Below are 20,917 nucleotides of genomic sequence, written 5' to 3' on the forward strand. Positions count from 1 at the left end.
TGCTGCATGCAGGTAACCTTCCTGAGCTGGCAAACCCAACAGTGTTTCCACATTTTATATTACAGCACCTTTTTACCCCCGAGGAGTATTACTGCAGTTTCTGTAGTTTCCTACTGAAACATAAACAGTTTCTTATGGTCTGTGTAAAACAGAGGCTGTTGTGATCATATTTTACTGCTTTCCAAGAAATGCTCTTTTTTTAATTGCTTGTGAGAAGGAACTAACAGCTCTTCCAAGCTGGTGAAGCAAGAATGAGGTTTTAAGGCAACATTTTCTCTGCATTTAGTTCCTTTGTAACCAGTGGAATAGAATTTACCAGAAATGCTTTTTATAAAAGCTCCTATGTAAATCAGGGTGTCTGTTTGGGTTTAATGCCTGGAGGAAAAGTGAAACTTTTTATATGTGATGAATATGTCTCTAGATGTCACAGTGCCTTAAAATATGGGATTGTTGTGGGCACTCACCCTAAAATCCATACCTTCCCAAATGCCTGTTGAGCAGAATTGGTGAAGACTTTTTAATTTCAGAGACAGAGCTTTCAGTGAGTGGCCAGTGTAGAACAGTGCAGAAGGTATTGCTCCACCACTTCAGAGGTGTTTTGCCCTAACATGGTACTATAGAAATTTTATTCTGTGTGACTGTGCAATGCGGCCTTACAGCACAGTAAGCATGTTGGGGAAACAAACTGACAAAATTAAGAATTTCAGGTTTATCATTAAGAAGGATATTCATTATACAAGATTCTACAATTATGTTAATGCAACATGACCTTGCAGAACAAAGTTAATGTTCTCAGTTAGGGCTTGCCTGACACTGCCAGAGGAATCCAACGCAAAATAGGCTGGGTTGAGAAACGAAGTTCACATTCTTCTCTGCAGAGTGAGATTTTGAATAAGTAACAAGCCCCATCCTTTCTAGATAAGAGCCACGTGGTGTTCCATCTGTAATGATGAGTACTGGGAATGACAGGACAAGGGGGAATGGCTTCCCACTGACAGAGGGCAGGATTAGATAGGATACCGGGAAGAAACTCTTCCCTGTGAGGGTGGGGAGGCCCTGGCACAGAGTGCCCAGCTCCCCTGGGAGTGTCCAAAGCCAAGGTAGACGGGGCTTGGAGCAGCCTGTGATAGTGGAAGGTGTCCCTGCCCATGGCAGGGGGTGGGAACGGGATGGAAATTTAAGGTCTCTTTCAATCCAAACCATCCTGGGATGCTCAGATCAGCTGGTCACTGAAGTCAGCCCGTGCTCTGCGGTGCAGGGATGCAGGTACAGAACGTGCTCCTTTCCCTGGCAGCTGCTGCCCCAGGCAGAGCCTCCTGCGAGCCGGCAAAGGCGACCGCGGCTCCTGCAGGTGTGAAAGGTTTTCTGGCGAAGTTCATAACCTCTCGTGAAAAGAATATTTAAGTCATTCGAGTAGCAGATAACTATGGGTTTACACTCCCGCTACACACCTTGTAAAGAGAACGACAGCAAAGGGCTTTACTGAAAGCACAGGGCTTTGCTTTTCTGCCAGCGGCGCTGGGTGACGTTTGGCTGCGGGGCTGTAATACCGGGAGCGCGGTCGGTCCGAGCCCGTTCCCGGGCAGGCGGCGGTGCCGCAGCCGGGCCCTGCCCGGGGCGGGGTTGGGCCGGGGCTCCCCGCCCGCAGGTGCGGCCCGCCCAAGGCGCGGCCCGCGCAGGTAAAGCCGGAGCGGCCCCGCAGCGCCGCAGTCCCGCCGCGATGTTCGGGGCGCAGCAGCAGCTGCAGCCACTCGCGCTGCCCCCGCACCTCCAGCAGCAGCAGCAGCAGCAGCAGCAGCACCACTACTACCGGCGGCAGCAGCACTACAGCACCCTGCCCGCCCGCCGGCCCTGCCCCGAGCCGCCGCCCTGCCCCGAGCCCCCGCCGTGCCCGGAGCCGCCGCGGCCGCTGCCCTGCCTGGACCCCGCTCCGCACCAGCAGCAGGACGGCGCCGTGGCCTACGACCGGGTGCGCGCCTACGGGCCGGGCTGCCGCCGGGTCAGCACCTCCTGCTCCTCCCGGGCCGCCTCGCCGCTGGACAGCGGGCACGGCTGCGACTCGCCACAGGTACGGCGGACACGGACCAGCCCTGAGCTGCCCGGCCCCTGGGCGCTGCTCCCCTCGCGGACCCGGGACCCGGCTGCTGCCCGGGCCCTCGGGCGCTGCTCCCCTCGCGGACCCGGGACCCGGCTGCTGCCCGGGCCCTCGGGCGCTGCTCCCCTCGCGGACCCGGGACCCGGCTGCTGCCCGGGCCCTCGGGCGCTGCTCCCCTCCCGACCCGCTCCCGGCCTGGATGAGGCGCCGTCGAAGCCGGAACCCGACCCTGGGAGCTGCGGGTGCGCCCGGAGGGTCGGGCCGGGCTCCCCCGGGCGTGGGACGGGTCCAGCCCCGGCCCCCTCCGCCCGCCCCGGGCGCTTCCCGGCGGAAGAGCCGCCGCAGCCGCTCCCCACCGTCCCCAGCTCCGCCGGGCTGTCCCCAGGCAGGGATGCGGGCAGTGGCACCGGCCCCAGCGCGGTGTCACCCGTGTCCGCCCAGCGCCGGCACCCTCTTAAGGCAGAACGCTGTTTTTGCCGGTTCTATCGCGGCAGAGCAGCGATCCCGCCGCAGGCGGGTGCTCCCTTCCCACGCCGGGATGTCACCGCGCGGCTCTGCTGACTTGGGGCTGCTCATGTAAATAGAACACGAAGCCTGTGTGCTTATTAGTTCTCTTTGAATCGATGGTGCTTAATAAGGTCCGCGACTGAAGTGTTGGAGTTGGGCTTGGAAAGCCCTCACAATGCAGTTCAGCAGGTTTGTTGTGAGTGTATTCAAGGCATGGCTTGAAAGTATCGGTGGAATTTAATGCAACTGGTGTATTGAAACTAGAAACCAATAGTTTAAGAACAGATTTGACTGCAAAACCAGAAATGGAGATCAGAATTTATTCTCAACACGTTTTTCCTCATACAGCAGAATATCATTAACATTGATAGGATTGCTCTGCTATACTCAAACGGCAACGTACATTTGTTTCAAGATGAACTCTTACTGAGTTTTCTTTCCCGTGTTATATTTACCTGTCAAAAAAAAATCTGGATGAAGACCAATACAAGACCTGAATTCCTTTGAAAGCAGTATTTGCATGGTTTGAGGGCTGCCTTCCTCTCCGGCATGGTTTATGTAAATCCTGGGAAGTGAGCAAGCGGCTGGGCTACTACAAGGACAAAGAGGAAACAGCCTCAAGCTGTGTTAGTGGAGGTTTAGGTTGGATATTGGAAAAGATTTCTTCATGGAATGGGTGGTTAAACATCAGAGCACACTGCCCAGGGAAGCGGTGGAGTCACCATCCCTGGAAATGTTCAAAAATGTGTGGATGTGGCACTTAAGGACATGGCCAAGTGGTGGCCTTGGCAGTGCTGGGGAGTGGCAGGACTCGATGATTTTGGTGGGTTTTTCCAACCTGAATGAGTCTGCGATCGTCATGGCTTTGTAGGAGTTGGTTATGGCAGAGCCATTCCCTCTATCCAGGTTGTTAATCCTCTTTTGCAAGATGTAGGGCAGGAGTGTAAACACAGGTCTCTCACCTCCCAGATAAGTGATCTGCTCAGCTAGGCTGGATGACAGTCTGAATTGCAGTTAATTAGTTAAATATTCATTGGCATAAACCCTGCAGTCCCAGGCTTCCTCTGCCTAGATAAGTATGTGAACAAGGATTACAGGCTCAAATGCTGTCGCTGCTCTATGGAGGATGTTTCATTTTCAACATCTGTTGTAGTCACTGAATCCATTATGTCCTGCTGATGAAAACTAATTTCTTGCTGAAGTGTTTTGCTGGATGAGACTTTAAAAACAAGAGGGTGTAGCTCAGTCAGGCTCTGTGTGGGTTGCAGTTTCAGTGGTGGAGAAGGAAGGCGCCTAATACAGATTATTAGGAAGTTACTAAGCAGAAAACAGTAACAGGGAAGTCAGCTAGGAGAAGGCAGAAGTGGCATGCTTGGTGCTGAATGGGAGTTGCCAGAGAGAAGCCCTGGGAGGGGTGTAGGGCATTCCCAAAGAGTGGATCAGTTGCCCTTTGAGCTGTAGGGCCACGTAAAGTGAATAATGGACCGATACTGAGCTCACATCTGTGTTTGTTGTAACACGAGAGTTTGGGGTTAGTGGCAGCCCCGAGCTGTAGTTTCAGCTCTGTACTGCTGGTAAAGCAAAGGACTGTCTTTGAGCAATATTTAATTTGCTTCTGCAGAGCTTTTGTGGATTAACAATAACAGACATCTACATCCCTGTTGATACAGTGCTAGTCTTCAGTCATGTGGCTGGGGTGTGCTCTTGTGTTTATTATGTACACTTTCAATAAGCTGGAGAGAGGGAGAGTACATGTGCTGGTACTTTTTGTGGTTCAGGATTCAGGGTTTTTTTTACTTTCTTGATGTAACTTGGTTTTGTCCTTGGAGTAATTCACAGCAAATTTTGCTCTGCTTCATCTAAATGAGAAGTGTTGAGAATAAATTCCCTTCCAGTGTGGTTTATGTGTATGAATCCCTTCACCGTGGTCATGAAAAGATAATATATGGAATGACACTTGCAAGATGTTTGCAGAGGCCAAAACTCTGACAGGGCTTGTAGGGATTTTCTGTCCATGAGAGAAATTTTGGGAGTCAGGTGTTTGTGTGGCTGGGCTCAGTTCTGTGACGTGCAAAGGGCTCCCATGAAAATGGTGTAATATTAACCAGCTCCAGGGCTGGTCTGTGTTGTAACAGCCTCAAACACAGCCTGCCATTTCCCCATTTCACCTGCCAACTGGAACTCATAAATTATGATTAGATGACTGGATTGCTTGTCATTAGCAAGACAATGTGTTGTGGATAAAGGCCTTTGACATAGATGAAATTCTTACTTTCATCTCTGTGTTGGCTGAAGCCAAGGGGAACCTGTTGAAATAAAAGTGAGAAGACCAATTGCTTCTACATAAAATTGGCTCACAGTAAGGATAAATCTATCAAATGCTTATTTTAATATTTAAAAATCTTAAAGACTGCAAAAAATATTTATGAAAGTGTTAGTGTTATCTTTGGAAAGTCTCCTCATAAACCCTATGGCAGGGGTTGGAATGGGAAGAACTTTAAGGTCCCTCCCAAACACTCTGTGATTCTGTAAAATAGACCCAGACTGACTGGTCAGGCTATTATAAATTCCAAACCCAGTCATGCCACTGAAACCCACAACAGCACTGGGCTTTGCCTTTGGAATCCCACCTTCCCCTTCCTTCTCCCAGTTAGAAAATGCTGTATCTCCAAACACTGCATCTTGTGACTGCACTGAGAGTGTCCTGAGCTATGCCCCTTGGGAATGCTGGAAAATGGAAACAGCCCGAGATCCCTTTCCATGGCAGTCTCCCCAGTGCTGGGGGACAGCTCCAGAGGCCTTGGAGGTGGCACCTCCTTGTGTGGAGCCGGGAGCTGTGTGTGGGCAGCGCAGGCTGGCACAGGCACAGTGCTTCTGCCTCTTGGTTCCCTCCCAGCCTGTGCCAGTCCAGCCTGCTTGGCTGGAACGGGAGAAAGGGCAGGCAAATCCGTGTTTGTAAAGCAGTTCTTTGAAAATGAAAGAGTTTGGGTATCTCGAAAATAAGCATAATTTTATCCAGGCAAAATATTTGTAGGTTCTGTATAATATTGCATATACAATGAGGCTGTCCTCGTGAATATGATAAAGGTCTGTTACACCTTAAAATGCTCCAGACTCCTCAGTTGTGGGTTTATTCCTCTGAGAACACCCTGGATGTGTTATCCTCTCTGGACTTTGAGTTAGTCCTGGCACATTTCTCCAACCTTTCAGCGAATTCCAAAGCTGTTGTTTAATGTTACACAACGGCCATGTGGTGTCCCTGCGCTGGAATGAAGCACTCCCTGCCATCCCACGGCTCTCCTGTGTCACAGCTCCCTGTGCTCCAGCACGGACACTGGGATCAAGCTATGCCTGCTCTGAGACTCGGCTGAAGGAAGGACCAGTGGCCATCCCTTTGTTGAGTATCTCACTTTTTAGTTCCAGCTCTGCAGGTGTCAGTGATGCAGGATTGGGCTGCAGGTTCCACCTCTGCTGCCTCTTCCCGGTGTTGTGTCCCCACACTCAGAGTCCTGCTGGCACCACTGGCACACGGGGTGGGAGCAGCACTGAGCAGCTTCCCAAGTTTCTGCAGCACTTTTAATTTTGAAATTTCTTAGTTACTTTGACTGCTACAAAAACAGTTTCTTTTCTACTTTTGTTTCTCTTTCCTGGTGCTGTTATGATTCACCCTTGGGAAGTTTGGAAAAGTGCTCCAGGCTTCCTAAACTTATCCAACAGTTGTCAGGAAACCTGACCTACTTCAGAGCTGCTCTCACCTGGCTGAGAATGTGTCTGAGACTGAACTGCAGCCACATAAACTTCCCCCTGGGTCTGGGGAAGAAATGATTCATTATGAAAATTGGAGGTTTGTGCTGTGAGGGAGAATAAACAGGATGCTGCAAACTGACAAATTGCCCAGTCCTTAGATTGGATTCAGTGGGAACTCTGCTTGTTTGGGTAAAGGCCTGGATGTGAAGAGTTGAAGCAATGTGTGATTTGTTGGAACTGGTGGAGGACAGCATCTACAGTTGCTTGTAGACAGTACTGGGGCAAAACCTGAAGAAATCTATTTGAAAACAAAGCTGCTGCCAGGGACAGATTTTTGTAATTTGAAAAGGTACATCTCATTTTTCCTTCAGGAATGTGCAGATGCTCTGTGTGGGCATTGTTCCCATAGATGGCAATTGTGGAGTTGTGTGAACTGGATGTGACCCAGTGGGTTGCTGGGTGGCTTCTCTGTCCACTTCTGAGTTTAAGCAAAATCCAAATTTTCATGCCTTAGTGAAACAAAAAGAATTGATGGTGTATCTCCATCTACACCACTGAGTTAGATGTGTAACATGAAAAACTGAAAGTAAAAGAGATGGACTGGAACAGGGACGTGGGATCCAGGAAGCCTTATCCAGCTTTGATTTGTGCCTGTTCTGCTGCACTTACAGAAAATATGGACTAATTACCTCAGACCTGCAAAGAGGGGACTGAGAAAAACCCAACTCTTAAAATGCAGTGATGGGTTGTGTCTTGCCATGCTGCACATGGGCCAATTCCTTTGGGGTGGGAAGGCCCTGGGTTTAAAACATCTCCAGGTGATTGTGGCCAGTGGATCCCAAAGTATTTTCTGCCAATGTCCATAATCAGATTCCTTTGGGAATCTGTGAAGGCCTGAGCTCTGCCAGGAAAGGTGTTAGAGGTTGAAGTGCAGTAATCTCTGAACCTTTTTCCCTTCCTTGCAGGGCACCATTCGCAGGATCATTATCGAGAACCCGGATCAGGTAGGGAAACTGTGTTGGAGTTCCCTCAGCTCCTTCCCCAGCTGCCTCCACGGGGCATGATAAACACTTTGAAAGCACACAGCTCACACCTCTGAGGGTGAGAGATGGAATTATGAGGGATTGAAAACACTGCAGAATGGCCGGTCAGGCTCCCACCTCTCAGCACCTAAGTCTTCATTAATATTGATTAACTACTAACTGCTTCTACTGTATTTATTTCGCACAGTCCCTATGCAAGCACAGCCACTTTGTTTCCAAATGGACACGCACTCAAATGTACACATCCTAAAGGACATCTCACATGTCTTTAAATTACCTGGTTTTGGTCAAAATTACACTAATCCTGAGTTTGCTGTTTGACAAGATTTAAGGATGTTTTTATTTATGTGTTTTACAGGAGCCATTATCTCCTTTTCTTAGAGGGGCAAACTTCTGTCCTGGAAATAATGTCATCTATGAAAAGACAATAAGAAAATATGAACTATTAAATCCCCTGCAAGTAAGCTGGGTGTTTGTATTATCTCTTGCAAAAAGAAAATTGAGGTGGTAGCAGGAAATTGATGTTTCTGGGTTGGTTTGGTTCTGGGTTTTTGTTGGGAGTAGCTGCCAATCTGAGAACTGCCTTGTTGTGATCTAGGACACATTCTCAGAGTAAATGAAACAATATTTAAGGAGAGCAGAAGGTGGAATGTTTGCCATATTTTTCCTGAGAATTTATTTATTTATTAACAATGAAAACTGCTTTGTATCTCTAATACTGTCAGTCTGTATCTGAATAGTGACTGTGAATTAGTTTCTTGCAGTAGCTTCACAACAGAACAACCAAGATAAATTTTTGGAAAAAAAAAGTTAAAAAGACAATTTTTTTTTTTACTGACTCTTGAAACAATATATATTTGGCAAACTTGTCTGAAATTTCATCTTAAAACTGGTGTTTTGTCAATAGCAAAAATATTGCTCCATTTTATTGCTCTGAAGTATTTCCAACAAGAAAAAAAAAATTGAAATTTAGCATATCTCAGAGTGATTTACCTGGGGGGTTTTTAACTTCAGTTTAAAAAACCAAAGTATTCATGGCACTCTGGATTTTAGACAGGTGAATTATCTGTGACGTCCAGTCTCTGAAGCGGAAAAAGGAAAAAAAAGTAATTATAAGTAATAGCTTCTTTCTTTCTGCAGATGATGTGCAAAGAAAAGAATAAAAAATCGTGGAAGTCCTGGAAACTATAGTTCTGGTTTTTGTTAAGTGGGGTATGTTTAGATTTAGGTCAAATCAGGAGTGTAGTTTTGAAGGAAATTTTCATGTGTAATGGGACATCCACCTTGGGAAAGGTGTCTCTCCTGTGCTTTTCACTGGCAGCTTCTAAAATTGGAGGAAAATGGTGAATTATGACCCTGCAGCATAAAAGTGTGAGGCAAACTCGCTTTCAGGTAGGAATAAAAAAAAAAAAAAATTATTTGGATTATTAAAACATCTGAAACCACCACCAGCCTTGCCAGTCACAGACCCATTTCATTCGCTATTGAGGTTCATCTCCCACCCCATCCAGACGTGTCCAGCACTAACAAGTCCGGTTGTGTCCGCAGGAGAGGCAGTTCCAGGTGTGCCAGGCGGAGCAGTGCCCGCAGTGCCCGCCCGCCCTGCCGGTGCCGGTGACCCAGCAGTGCCAGCAGACACAGACGGGCAGCGCCTGCGAGCTGTGCCCGGGCAGCGACGAGAGCCGGGGACACGCCGTGAGGAGGAGCACGGCCCCCGAGCTGGTGAGAGCTTCTTGCTTTGTTCTTAGGCAGGGAGAAAACTCTGGGAAAGAAGGGTTTTATGTTTGTGCAGGTTTTGTTGGAACTCTCAGCACCACAGCCCTGGAACTAAGCAGGGTCTGTATGTCTGTCTGGAACTGTTCGAGGTTTTGTCATGTGCTGTTGAGGGGGGAAATGGCTCTTTGAGGTGTTGTATTTCTCGTTGTCACAGACCTGTGCTCAGGTGTGCACTGACTGAGGTCAGCCCATGGTGTTTAACTGTGCTCAGTCTCGCTGGGTTGTTTGGTTTTGTTTTTCTTTACCCATCAATTCCGTCAGGTTCCACCTGTCAGTCTGTACACACAGACTGAGGGATGCACAGCTCTGCCTCGAGTTTGGGAGAAAACACACTTTGCTTTATAACCTCGACAAACATCAGCTCAGGATTCCTCTCCTCCTACGCTGATCAACCAGGGCTTCAAATATATTTCAATTTGATGCAAAAGTTGTTGACACAGATTCACTGGAAGCACAAAAGGAACTTCCTGGTATAGCTGTAGCCTGTTAGTGCAGCTGGAGAGGGAGTGCAGCAGGTCCCTCCTGTGCACCCAGTTGGTGTTTGGGTGACAAACACCCTGGGGACCTCAGTGTCAGACCTGTGCAGAACCTTCCAGAGCCTGACACTCCCATCAAGCAGCTTGGGACACTCAGCTTGGGCTGATGTTCCTATAGAGCTGATGACAAATGATGGCACTGCTCTGGAAGCAGGACTTAGTGCCTGTTGTTCTAAAGGAAGTAATTCCTCTCTGTACAGTTTGTTGAAAGCCAGCAGACATGGAAGACTCACCACCAAGGAAAGTGTAAACAAATTGCAAATGTCTAAGAGCAGCCAGACCCAAGTCCATTCTACCTGTAGCATTCTCATGTTCAGCTTTCCTCCCGAAGAAGGGAGCCTGTTCTGATCTCCTGCCTGTCTCCTGCCAGGTGAGCTGCCCCCAGGACAACCCCGAGCAGCTGGACTGTCGCTTCTTCGGGGAGCTGCTGGCTGAGCTGCACCGCAAGAGCACTGACCTGTACAGCTGTTTGCTGCAGCACGTGGAGAAGATTGGCACAAGGTATTGCCACTGGATCTGTCATGCCTGTGTCCCAGACATCCAGCACTGCACAGCTGACAGGGATGGTGGTGCTTGTGGATTGGTTGTACTCTTTTTTTTCTTCCTGACAGCTAGAATTGACTGGATGTTTTACACATTCATCTGATTTGCAAGTAACTGAGGACATAAAAATGCTGTGAGCCAAGGAAATTTATTGAATTTGATGCTTACGAATTGTGTCTCACACGTGTTGGTACACTTGAGCAAACAAGTACTTACAGCACATGCTGACATATATTTCATGATACAATTGCTGTGTCCTGAAGAAACAACCCAAATGTCCAAAGTTCCTCTGTCCCGTTGAAATGTTGTTTCCACATGTGTTAATGGATTAAAGGACAGCCACCAGGCATAAAGCTCAGTCTCTACACCCAAATGAACATTAAGCATGTTTTCTGCAGACCATCTGTGGGAAGAAGTGAGATTCAGAGCCTGCACAACCTTCCCCCTTCCCTCCCAATCGCCCTCATTCTTCCCCCTCACTCCTGGTCTCGATGGGTGCTTTCAAGGGTTACTGAATAAGGAAAGTGGTCCTGTAGCAGAGGGAAAAAGGGAATTTAACCACCACAAAAACCCTGACAGTGCCAAGTCAACACTTGGGGCAGGGTATTGCAGCAGAGTTGTGGGCAAACCATTATCCAGGCAATTAAGGGAGTAATTGGGTTAACTGACCATAATTTGGATAACTGCCCAAAGAACTGGGGACTGTCAGCCTGTGTTAGCTGTGCTGCTGTAGGACTCCGGTCTCCCTGGGAATTCCTTGCTGGAGTGGTGTTTAACAGTCACTGCCTGGCACCACAGAGGGAAGGTAATGACTCTTGAGCTGATAAAGGCCCTTCCTTGCTCTGTATTGTCCATCAATCTTTTAGTGGTGAATGTGGGCCTGAATCTTGAAAGTTCTCAAGCAGCTTTGTGTTAACAGATCCTTGGATTTTGTGTTTTACAGGAACCACGACATCGAGTTAACATGCCAGGTAAGGCCCAGGCTGTCCCCTGACACTGGTGGGGGGGTTCAAGCAAATTAGCCAAGCCAGTTGCAATGAAGGAGGCTGGTCTTTGTTAGTTAATGGCTCCTGCTTGGCAAAAAACATTCAGAGCCTGAAACCTACTGCCAGGCAGGTATAAATGTGATAATAACTGAAAGGAAACTTGAAGAATTCGCATTATTCCAGTATGAGCGTCAAATTTTGGAAGTCTCTCCTGCCAATATGTCTCTCCTGCCAATAATGGTTTCACTGGAAAATGACTTGCACAGGTACCTGTATTTTCAGAATGTTTTTTTTGCAAGGGCTCCATCACTCCCTGGCCTGTGAGTGCTGCTGAGCAGCAGGTGCTGCACCTTTGAAGGCATTCAGTGTGAATGGGGCAGAAATACCTGTTCAGGGCTCACCTGAAGGAAGCAAATGCCACTGAATCCTGGCAGCATCTCCTGTTGGTCATCTGGGGTTTACTGGCAGCCCATTCACTGGTCAGAAACACAAGGCATTTCCCCACCATGAACTGCTGGGAGTTGTAGCATCAGCTGTTAATCCCTGAGAGAGGATTGGTTTGAATACTGCTTTTAAAATAAATTTTAAATTTAAGGATTTGAATATATGCTTCATGTATCACTTCATCTCACTTTGTACATGCCTCACATATAAAAGACTTTGGAAGTTTTCTGGATAGACTTTGATCTATTTTTGTTCTTATTTGCCTTGTACTAAGGATGTTTTTCATAGCAGAGCTGTGTAATTAATGAAGAAACCACATTGCTATCTACCAGGCAAAATTCTTAATCAAGATGTCTCCCCTTTCCTCCCTTCTTTGCTTAGACTGAAGATATTGAGGAATTAATTCCCAAAGGACTGTCTGAGGCAACAAAGCAGCAGATTCGTTATCTCCTCCAGGTATGGGAGCATGGCAGCCTGTAGGAACTGGGTGCAGTAGGAGTTGGCTCACAAGGAGATGGGACTTGGTACATCACACACTTCACTCTGCATTCCCTCATTCCACTGTTTCTACAGTAAAGGGGGTGGAATGGTGGTGTTAAGGGAAGTGCCAGCTGGACCCACAGTCCACTTGTGTCTTTTAAACTGAGCTTTACTGGGGCTTTCCTGCAGTTTCACTGGAAACTCTTGGCTTTAGACCACTGAGAGAACAGAGACCTTTCATCTTTCTGTTTTGTGTATTAAGGCTTTACTTTAAAAGCCAAACACAAATAGGAGGTGCTAAAAACAGAAGCAGAGCCTGAATCCCATGTGCACACAGCCCAACCCCATGGCTGGGCACGGAGCAGGCAGGGAGGGGTGGGGAGGGAGCTGGAGAACCAGACAGGAGGACAAAACCCTTTACACCTGAACCACAGCAGCAATGGTTCTGTTTGTTGCCAGATGCCAAAAGCACAGCTCAGCACTCAGAGCTGCCTTTGCCAGGCAGGAGTGTCAGAGCAGGATCCAGGGCAGCCTCAGCAGCAGCGTCCTGATCTGGGCTCCCTCAGGTAGGGGGAGGGTGATCCTACCAGGGAGCTGCACCTTGGAATTACTTCCTGGGGAAAAAAAAAATCCATTGGAATGGAGTTGTGAAGGAGCAGCCTGGACTGAGTTTGCAGCTGCCCTGCTCTGACCTCCCCAGTCCCTTCCACCTGGACTTATTCTGTGCTTCTCTTACAAGGAAGATGGACATCAACCCCCAAATATTCCATGGCCTCACGCTGGCACACTGTCCCAGGAGGCTGGTTCAGCTCCAGGTGAAAAAGCTGGAACAGGCATTTCCTGTTGTCTATGTGTCCAGCTGGTTTTATACCCACACAGCTGTGATTAAAAAATGCAGCCAAAATGGTTTTTGGGGAACCAGGTGTTTTCAGGATACACCCAGAGTGTTCCCAGACCCGTTGGCCACTGGGACAGAGCTGGGAGGGAAGGGTTTGCACAGCCCAGGATCCCAAGTTGGGAATGCCCAGAGGCTCCTCTAAGGACACAGAGAATTCCACAGGAAAAGCACATGGCACCTCTGGGCTTTAGCAACCTCTAGCACAAAGCAATTGCTGAGTGGGGTTTTCCGTACACTTTTATAGTCTAAATTTCACCATTTGACTCAATTCCTTCTTTCAAACTACCCTGTAGTGTATTACACAATAAAACCAACAAAACCATACAGCAAAAGTGAAATTCCACTTTAATTATAGAACAAACAAAAAGTTGAGTTACACTAGGAATGAAGGCTCAGTCACACCACAGCACCAGTGGGGATAAAAAACTGGGCAAGGGCCAATCCCCATACGGATAGAGAGCTCATTCTTCCAAGTTAAGGGAACATGCAGGAGGATTTCACTTTTGTCCAGACAGTAAAAAACCACAGTTTTTGCACAGAATATTCAGCCCTTCCAGGAGAGTCACAACTTGAGGAGTTATTTTGTGTCCTTTCAAAGTCTATTCTTCTTCTTTTAAATATTATAAATGTATCATGAAATGCAGCAATTTATGCTTTCACCTGAATCAATACACGGCTATTAGAGACATTGAAATTAACATTCCAAAGGAGAAAAGTGTTGGGCTGTGGTCACTTCTGGTTTTCTCTTTCATCCAGGTGATTCCTTTCATCTTTGGGATCTTTTTCCTTTTAAAGGGAGGAGTTGGCTGTATGAGCTTTTTCAATTTAAATTTTTAAAAATGTTAATTAAGTTCCCTCACCCTTGAGCCCAAAGCTTTGCCAGATCTCAAACATGACTCATTCCCCTTTTCAGGCAGGGCAGCAATTTCTAAAAATCAGTGTAAACACAAAGCTTTGAAAGCTCACACAGTAATTGTGCAATATTAACAATTTATTTTTCACTTTATTGGTGTACAAAGGCGCAGTTCCTTACTCTGTTGTTCCTTCCACGTTAACAACGTTCTCCTGTGTTACAAGCAGAAATTGAACACTGGCATTTGCAGAACAAAGTGCAATGAAAATGTTTCTTGTAGAAACTGTGGGCACTTCAAAGGATGTGCAATGGTTTTAGAAGTTATGTCAGCTGTAAAGCAGTTTCTGTTCTACCTCTTGTCAGGCATATTGTAAACAAAGCTGCCTAATTAATCCCAATTACCCTTTCAATTTCTCCCCTCCCAGATGAGAGTGACATCGGACAAATCCCTGAGACTTGTGCTTTCCACGTTCAAGAATCTGCGTGAGGAGCTCTGCCATTTGCAGGATGACCTGGGGGTGAGTCCTGTTCCTCACTGCCCACGGCTCATCCAGCTGTTCCCAGCTGGCAGCAGGAGCCCAGGGCTGGCATTGCAGGCTGTGGCTGCGCTGATGGCAGTGGCTGCTCTGTCAGTGCCTCGGGGGGCCTGGATGGCCACGGGTGGTTTGGGCAGCTCCAGGGGTTCTCTGGGCTCCAGCCATCCCAGCTCTGTGGCTGTGGATGCAGGCAGCAAATCATTCCTGTTGGGGAAGCAGCAGTGTTTCTCACACCAGCCCAAGTGCTGGCACTGCTGGGAATGTCACAGCATTGTCCTGGAAAATGCAAAGTTGAGGGAGAAGGAGTTTGAACTTGAGCCCAGAACAAGGAGTCTGTGCAGTAGGCTTAGTTTTGTGGTGGGTTTTGTTTGTTTGGGGTTTTTTTTGTTGCCTTCTATTTAAATTGTTTCTGGGACAGACTGGAAGGGCAGTGTCCGGGATCCCAGCGCTCACCACCCAGCACAAAGCCACAGGCACTACAGTGTGTGCTGTGTACCTAAACCTCAGACTTTCAAGAAAGTTGAGCATTCTCTTGATTGTAAAACATCCCTTTACTAAAAACTGCATGTGTTGTACTTTATGGGAAGAGTTTACTGAAAAATTGCAGCTTTTGACTGTGAGCTTTTGACTTTTGTCCTGCAGAAGCTGGAAACAGACAATGTCTTGCTGAAGAAGGATTTGGCTTTTAAGGATTCTCAAGTAAAAGAATATGAAACAATGTTGGCTTCTCTGAGGGAGAACAATCGTCAGCAGCAGGTGAATCTAGACCTTTTCAGTGTCATTCCAGGCAGCCAAAATAGGGGCAGTTTGCTGACTTTTGGGTACTCTGAGTAACTGCTGCCTGCTGTGTGTATGATGCTGTTGCTCCCCTGGGGAATTCCATGTGCTCATTCCCCCTGTACTTTCCAGCAAGGGCTCAGGGACAGCACTGCCAAATGCCGCTCCCTGGAGGAACAGCTCCTGTCCCTGCGGCTCAGTGAGGGGGACAAGGACTGCCAGCTGAAGGAGCTGGAGTACAGCAAGAGGGCCCTGGAGCAGGAGATCCAGAGCCTCAAGCTGCAGGTGAGGGCTCACCTGGCTGGGTGCAGTCTGGGTCCCAGACTCGGAGGGATCAGTGCAGGAAAACTAATGATGAAAACTCTTTGTAAAATAAAAACTGGTTCTTTGCTGCAGAGCTGCTCCAGCCCAACCCTGCAGACCACGACGGACGAGCTCTCCAGCCGCTACGTGGAGATGATCAACAACCTGAGGGAGGACAAGGACAGGGAGATCCGCAGCCTCAGGGTAAGGGGCGCTGCTGGCACTGGCTGTGTGCAGGGACAGCTGCTCTTGCAGTTACAACAGCAGAGATCTACCGCAAGCACTTTTTGGGTGTCTTTGGGTTCTGCAGTTACTTTACTCATAGACAGTGGTGATGGCTCAAAACCTTTACAGTAGAACAGAAAGCTGTGATTTTAAAAACACCCCAACGGTTCTTCACATGAAGAAACTAGGGATCAATCTGATTAGCAGGCTGTCCTAAAGGGATATTTCATGTGTCCTGGTAACATAAGAAATTAGTCAAAAGATGCTCAATAGGAAACAAAAATAAATCTCAGTGACAGCTGTATGTAGGAAATGTCTCTCATAGAAATCAGTAATAAAAGTGTCTGGAAGCCAATTCAACTGGTTCAGTGTTGGTTTAGCTTTACAGAGTTATAAAAGAATTAAATTAATACTGGGTAGAATTCAGTCCAATTAGCACTTTCTGAATTTACTGTGTGGCTCAGCTTCCTGATCTGAAAATGCCTGGGTCTCACTGTTGATGGTGTTAATGAAATGCCAGCCCTGGAGCCCGGGTGGGTGCTGAGGGGCCCTGCCCAGAGCCCCCCACACCTGAGAGCTCCTGCCTTGTTCTGCAGTCTCAGCTGTGCCAGTTCCAGCAGGACATAACCAGGAGAGAGGGGAGCAACAGTGACTTGCAAATGAGGCTGCACGAACTGACATCGCTGCTGGAGGACAAAGAGGCTTTTATTAAACAACAGCAAGAGGTAAAATAATTCAAGTTATTTCTCTTCTAAGGGTTTTTGTGTTTAAACTTCTATGTACTGTGCAGGTGAAACCTTACCAGGAAGTCCTTTGTCCTCTCCTGGCTCAGAAATAGGGGCTAGGATTTGTTTTAACTGAATGCTGTTCCTCTGCCAGCCTTCTGGAAGAACAGATTTTCAGACTGTTCTTTGAGATGAAGTTCTGCAAGTATTTTGTTGTGACTTTATTGAATTGATACTTCAGAAAACATTACTTCAAATCAATGTTTGCTTTTGGTTTTCTCAGGAGCTCTTCAGACTGAAGCACGAGAAATTATCCGGCAGTCAGTCCCCTGGGGTGACAGCCATCATCACCAAAAAGTAATGTGTTATTCACCTTTCTTAAAAACACATCCTTTGGGATTTCCTTTATTTAGGCTCTGTTAAACAACCTGTTCAACTCTCTGCAGGTATAGGAATCAGTATCCTATTCTGGGTCTCCTGTCTGATGACTACAAGGTCACATCACCTGTCAATAAATCACAAACGATTGTAATTGAGAGGACTGGAGAGATCTGGAAACATGTGAGTTTACCTGGAGATGGACTGTTCCCTCTGCACTCCCTAAGCGTTCAATTTAACTTCAAAGCAAGTATTTCCCAAACTGAGAGCTCAGGGATGCCCTCGTGGTAATTTAACTCGCTGCAAAAAGCAAAGTGACTGACTGCAGCCAGGGAAGTGTCCTGGCTCTTGCGAGCAGGCAGTAATTGGTGGGTGTGGTACAAATAAAACCTTTTGTTGTTTTCTCTGGCACGTAATTGCCCTGAACAAAAGCAGCAGCGTTGCCCTAACACCGGCCCCGGGGTGTTGCTGTACTGGGCAGGGAGGCAGGGACTGTGTCTTGCTGTGCTCTCAGGTGAGGAGGGATTTGGGAGGGCTGTGCTCCCTCTGCATTAGGAGCATTAATGACTCCAAGCTATTACTAAAACATACGAAGCAGCACATCCCTGAAACTCACCTTGAGCTATGGCAGTGACTAACCCAGGAATGCAGAAGAGTGGTGACATTTTAAGGAGTGATTCAGAATAAAAATAGAAAACAGGGCTGCAGAAGCTATTTCTGTTACAGGCAGTGGCTTGTGGTGCCAAGTTTGGCTACAAGGAAAAGGCTGGAGAAATAGCAGGGTGGCCAGGCAGGGGTGGTGGTGGCTGCAGGCACAAGGTCACAGCAGCACCTGGACACAACCAAGGGGGGGACACAGCCAGGAGACAGTTTTGTGACAGCCTGAGCAGATGCAGGTAGCACATCTGGCCTGCTCCCCAAGGGGACCTTGCCTGCAGCAGGATTAGGAAAGTAGAAAGTGCAGGTCACTGGCAAAGAGCAGAGTTTTATTACTGAGCCCTAAAACTCACCCAGGTGCATTGCAACCTAGTGAAATGTCAAGCAATTAAACATCAATAGAGAAATTAAAAAGTGAAGTGTTTGGTACAGAGGAACGGCTCACTGGTCCCCTTGGACCCTTCACAAGAGAAAACAAGTAGGTAATTAAATGAGATGCTTTACAGGAGGTAGTTTGGTTTCATAACAGAAACAGGTTTATGTATTTCTTCTAACAAGTTGCTTGTTTCTTTTAGGAATGAAAGAAACCTCTGAGCTCCAAGGAGTTCACAACCACTGAAACTGCTTTACTTTCTGCTCTTCTGCATCCAAAAAAAGGTTCAGTCTGATAGTGAGGAAGGCTGAGAAAACATTAAGGACTCACTTTTCCCTCGGAAGAATGGGATGCCATCCCTCTGTGGACTTCAGCTGTTCTTGACTAACTCCTGTTCTTCAGCCAGTCCTGAGGCAGTCTAGGAGACAAAAGGAAGACACCTGAAACCTTTTCCTCCTTGTAGCCATGTTCTGTGTCCACATGCTGAGAGTGGGAATGACCCCGATGTCAGTCCCACCCCTCCCACGGCTGCTTTCAGTGCAGAGTCACGGGCTGCATGGAAACTTCAAAAATACCTCACTGGGACCTGCTCCTTACCTTACACCTGCCTCTGCCTGGGAAGCTCGGACACAAAGGACAAAACTTACAGCAAACCCAGCTTCTGACCTGGCAAATGCCAGCAGGACCCAGTTCAGTGAAGGCTGGGCAAAGGCTCATTTTAGAGAATGTTTCTGACCTCAGAGGTGATGTGTTCTCAGCCCCAAACCAGTTGTAAGTATTTATTTGCTGTGCTTCAAATTTTCAACAACTTGGCATATTTTTATATAGAAGAACTTTGAGCTATTTTCATTCATGGACTAAATTTCCTTATCAGACCAACCTGCCATTTACAATTTCTGCTCCTTGCAGGACCACAGAAATTCTTTCAAACTGATTTGGTGTTCATGATACAGCAGTTGTCTGAGCAACACAGCACAGAGAATCACAGGGAAAGTTTGAACGCTGCAATCCAAAGGTGCTCTTTTATCGTGGGGTTCTTGCTTTGCTTTCCTGCTGCAGCCATGTAGTTCTGTTCCCAGATACTATAGACCCTAGGCAACGTTTAATGGGGAAAAAATGCTGGAGACTATGTGTAACCATGAAATAAAGCCAAGTTTAACTCTCTGGGTCATTGTCTGTCTGTCCTGGAACCATGTTGTGTGAGGGGGGAGCAAGTGGTGTCTTGTTCCTCTCTATGAATCTTCACAAGTGAAGGATGAGGGCTGCGTCCCTTTTCTGGCTGCTGCCCCCAGTCCTCCATCAGGTAATGCTGGATGTCCAGCTGGCCTTGTGCTCTTCAGGACTGGGCAAAGAGCCACAACTAAAACCTGCTGCTGCTCTTTGAGTGTGTCCAGGCTGAGAGGGGCCTGCACTTTCACCTGCCTGGGCCACCCCTTCAGCCTGGCTTTACAAGAACAGGCTTTAATTGAATACCCTCATTTGAACAAGGAGTGCCTTGCCCCTCTGAATTCAGTAAGTATTCTAGAACAGATTCTAAAGCAACCCCTCTTTCTGCAGAGCAGTGACTAAAAGGTACATCTACACTCAGAGTTACTGTGCTCCTGCCACGGGACAGGGTCAGTGTAATAAGTGATTTCAGTTACATTATACTGTCAGCAGAAGACTTTTCACCTTTGCTGATCTTAACCAAAACAAAACCTAACAGCACCATGTTTGTTTAATGCCATCAGTTACCTGTGCAGGTGTCTGGGTGCAGGTGCTCCTTGTGCTCCCACCAGGACTGGGTGTTTCCCACAGCTCAGACGAAGCTACAAAGAGCAGGAATGGGAGTTATTAATGGCCACAGTTAATGACAGCTCATCCCAGCCATGGATTTCCCAACCAGCCCCTCAGTGACACCAACCTGTGTCTCCTCCACTCCGTGGCACAGCACAGGACATGCAGGGAACTCCCTTAAGGAGGGACAGGACTCAGACCAGGAGCTGCTGGGTGTGGTGACACAATTCCGTGGCAAAGGCCACCATCAGGCAAATGCTCTGTTTTCAAATACAGCTGATCCATCACAGTGGAAGCACCATCCTCACGCAGCCAGGAGAGCTGTAGCCTGCTTAGAAAAAAGCCTGGGTTCCTGCTCAGGCCAGCCAGCTCTGTCCTGGCCTAGCAAGGACAGCTCCTCAAAGAATCTGAACATCACCAGACCTTGTAAACGCTACTGAGCAGAGGCTGTAACTACACACTGTACTCACACAAAACACAAAGAAATACATGGTCAAAAAGCTGAATTAGAGTAGTAGATAAAGCATATAGCCATTTATTTAGGAGCTGGTTTTGTTTTCAGACCATATTTATTTAAAAAGCAAATTTAGTGTTTTTTACTATAAAGTACCTGTTACTGTGGGCTCAGCTGTCCCCTCTGTGCTGTGGAACTGGAACTGATTACCTAAGGTGGTTTCTGCTGGAGTTTATAAAAACATATTTTCTCATTTACTCAGCTCTGTAAGTGCTGGTTAGAAGCAGTTTACCTTAGCTCATTTCCCACCTCCATTTCAGGCAGGTCCACCAAGACTTCTACATTTTCTTCAGGAACAAATTAGAAAAAAATCAGACACTATTAACTTCATATAATTACAACAATCTACATTCTGCCCTGTGTTTATCTGCCAGAATGCAGAGTCTTGTTTTGCAGTGAAAAGGAGAAAACTGCCTTCTGTTTTTTAACTGACCTTTCTGCAGTATTGAAGTTTCTCTGCCTCAGCTGTAAAATAAAAGCCAAAGAGGGCCCTGGCTGGGAAGTCCCTAACAAGTCCAGCAGCCACCAGCCCACACCCAGTACCTCACCTTTACCTCCAGAGTTCTGCTGCTGCTCTTCCGTGTTTTCTCTCAAATTTATTACCTTTCATTGTGGGCAGTTGAAACCTGAGGAAAGAAAAACACAGCTAATGATCAGGATGTGAATCACTTTTAACTGCACCTGTCAGCCCAATAAAAAGCTGCACCAAACAGATCTGACATTTCAGAGCAAGCCCTGCACACGT

General features: G+C 47.4%; 2 protein-coding genes across 2 annotated transcripts in view; one reads left to right on the forward strand and one right to left on the reverse strand.

The window, feature by feature from the left end:
- The first annotated feature begins 1,692 nt into the window (after window positions 1-1,692).
- On the forward strand, window positions 1,693-19,047 carry POF1B (POF1B actin binding protein). Its single transcript, XM_032124435.1, has 15 exons — window positions 1,693-2,068; window positions 7,315-7,353; window positions 7,751-7,852; window positions 8,941-9,114; window positions 10,075-10,205; window positions 11,191-11,218; window positions 12,059-12,133; window positions 14,334-14,426; window positions 15,087-15,200; window positions 15,354-15,506; window positions 15,618-15,728; window positions 16,346-16,474; window positions 16,758-16,831; window positions 16,921-17,035; window positions 18,085-19,047. Exons 1-15 carry the CDS (start codon window positions 1,721-1,723, stop codon window positions 18,088-18,090), a joined length of 1,692 nt encoding a protein of 563 aa, XP_031980326.1. The 5' UTR covers window positions 1,693-1,720; the 3' UTR covers window positions 18,091-19,047.
- Window positions 13,378-20,917, reverse strand: part of ZNF711 (zinc finger protein 711) — a 29,661-nt gene continuing 22,121 nt past the window's right edge. Inside the window, exons 10-13 of the mRNA XM_032124433.1 lie at window positions 19,786-20,798; window positions 19,617-19,690; window positions 15,519-18,300; window positions 13,378-14,720 (exon numbers count right to left, since the gene is read on the reverse strand). The gene's annotated coding sequence lies outside the window, so the exon portion shown is untranslated. The remainder of the gene's footprint in view (window positions 14,721-15,518; window positions 18,301-19,616; window positions 19,691-19,785; window positions 20,799-20,917) is intronic.

This window comes from Corvus moneduloides, chromosome 14 (assembly GCF_009650955.1).
Source record: "Corvus moneduloides isolate bCorMon1 chromosome 14, bCorMon1.pri, whole genome shotgun sequence".
In the NCBI taxonomy this organism is placed as follows: Eukaryota; Metazoa; Chordata; class Aves; order Passeriformes; family Corvidae; genus Corvus; species Corvus moneduloides.

What these genes read in the sequence shown, in the direction of transcription:
- POF1B (XM_032124435.1), top strand. Translation starts at nt 1,721, where the DNA reads ATGTTCGGGGCGCAGCAGCAGCTGCAGCCACTCGCGCTGCCCCCGCAC. An exon ending in AACTATTAAATCCCCTGCAA is followed by an intron (nt 7,853 to 8,940) that starts GTAAGCTGGGTG and finishes TTGTGTCCGCAG; the next exon opens with GAGAGGCAGTTCCAGGTGTG. An exon ending in ATTTGCAGGATGACCTGGGG is followed by an intron (nt 14,427 to 15,086) that starts GTGAGTCCTGTT and finishes TTTGTCCTGCAG; the next exon opens with AAGCTGGAAACAGACAATGT.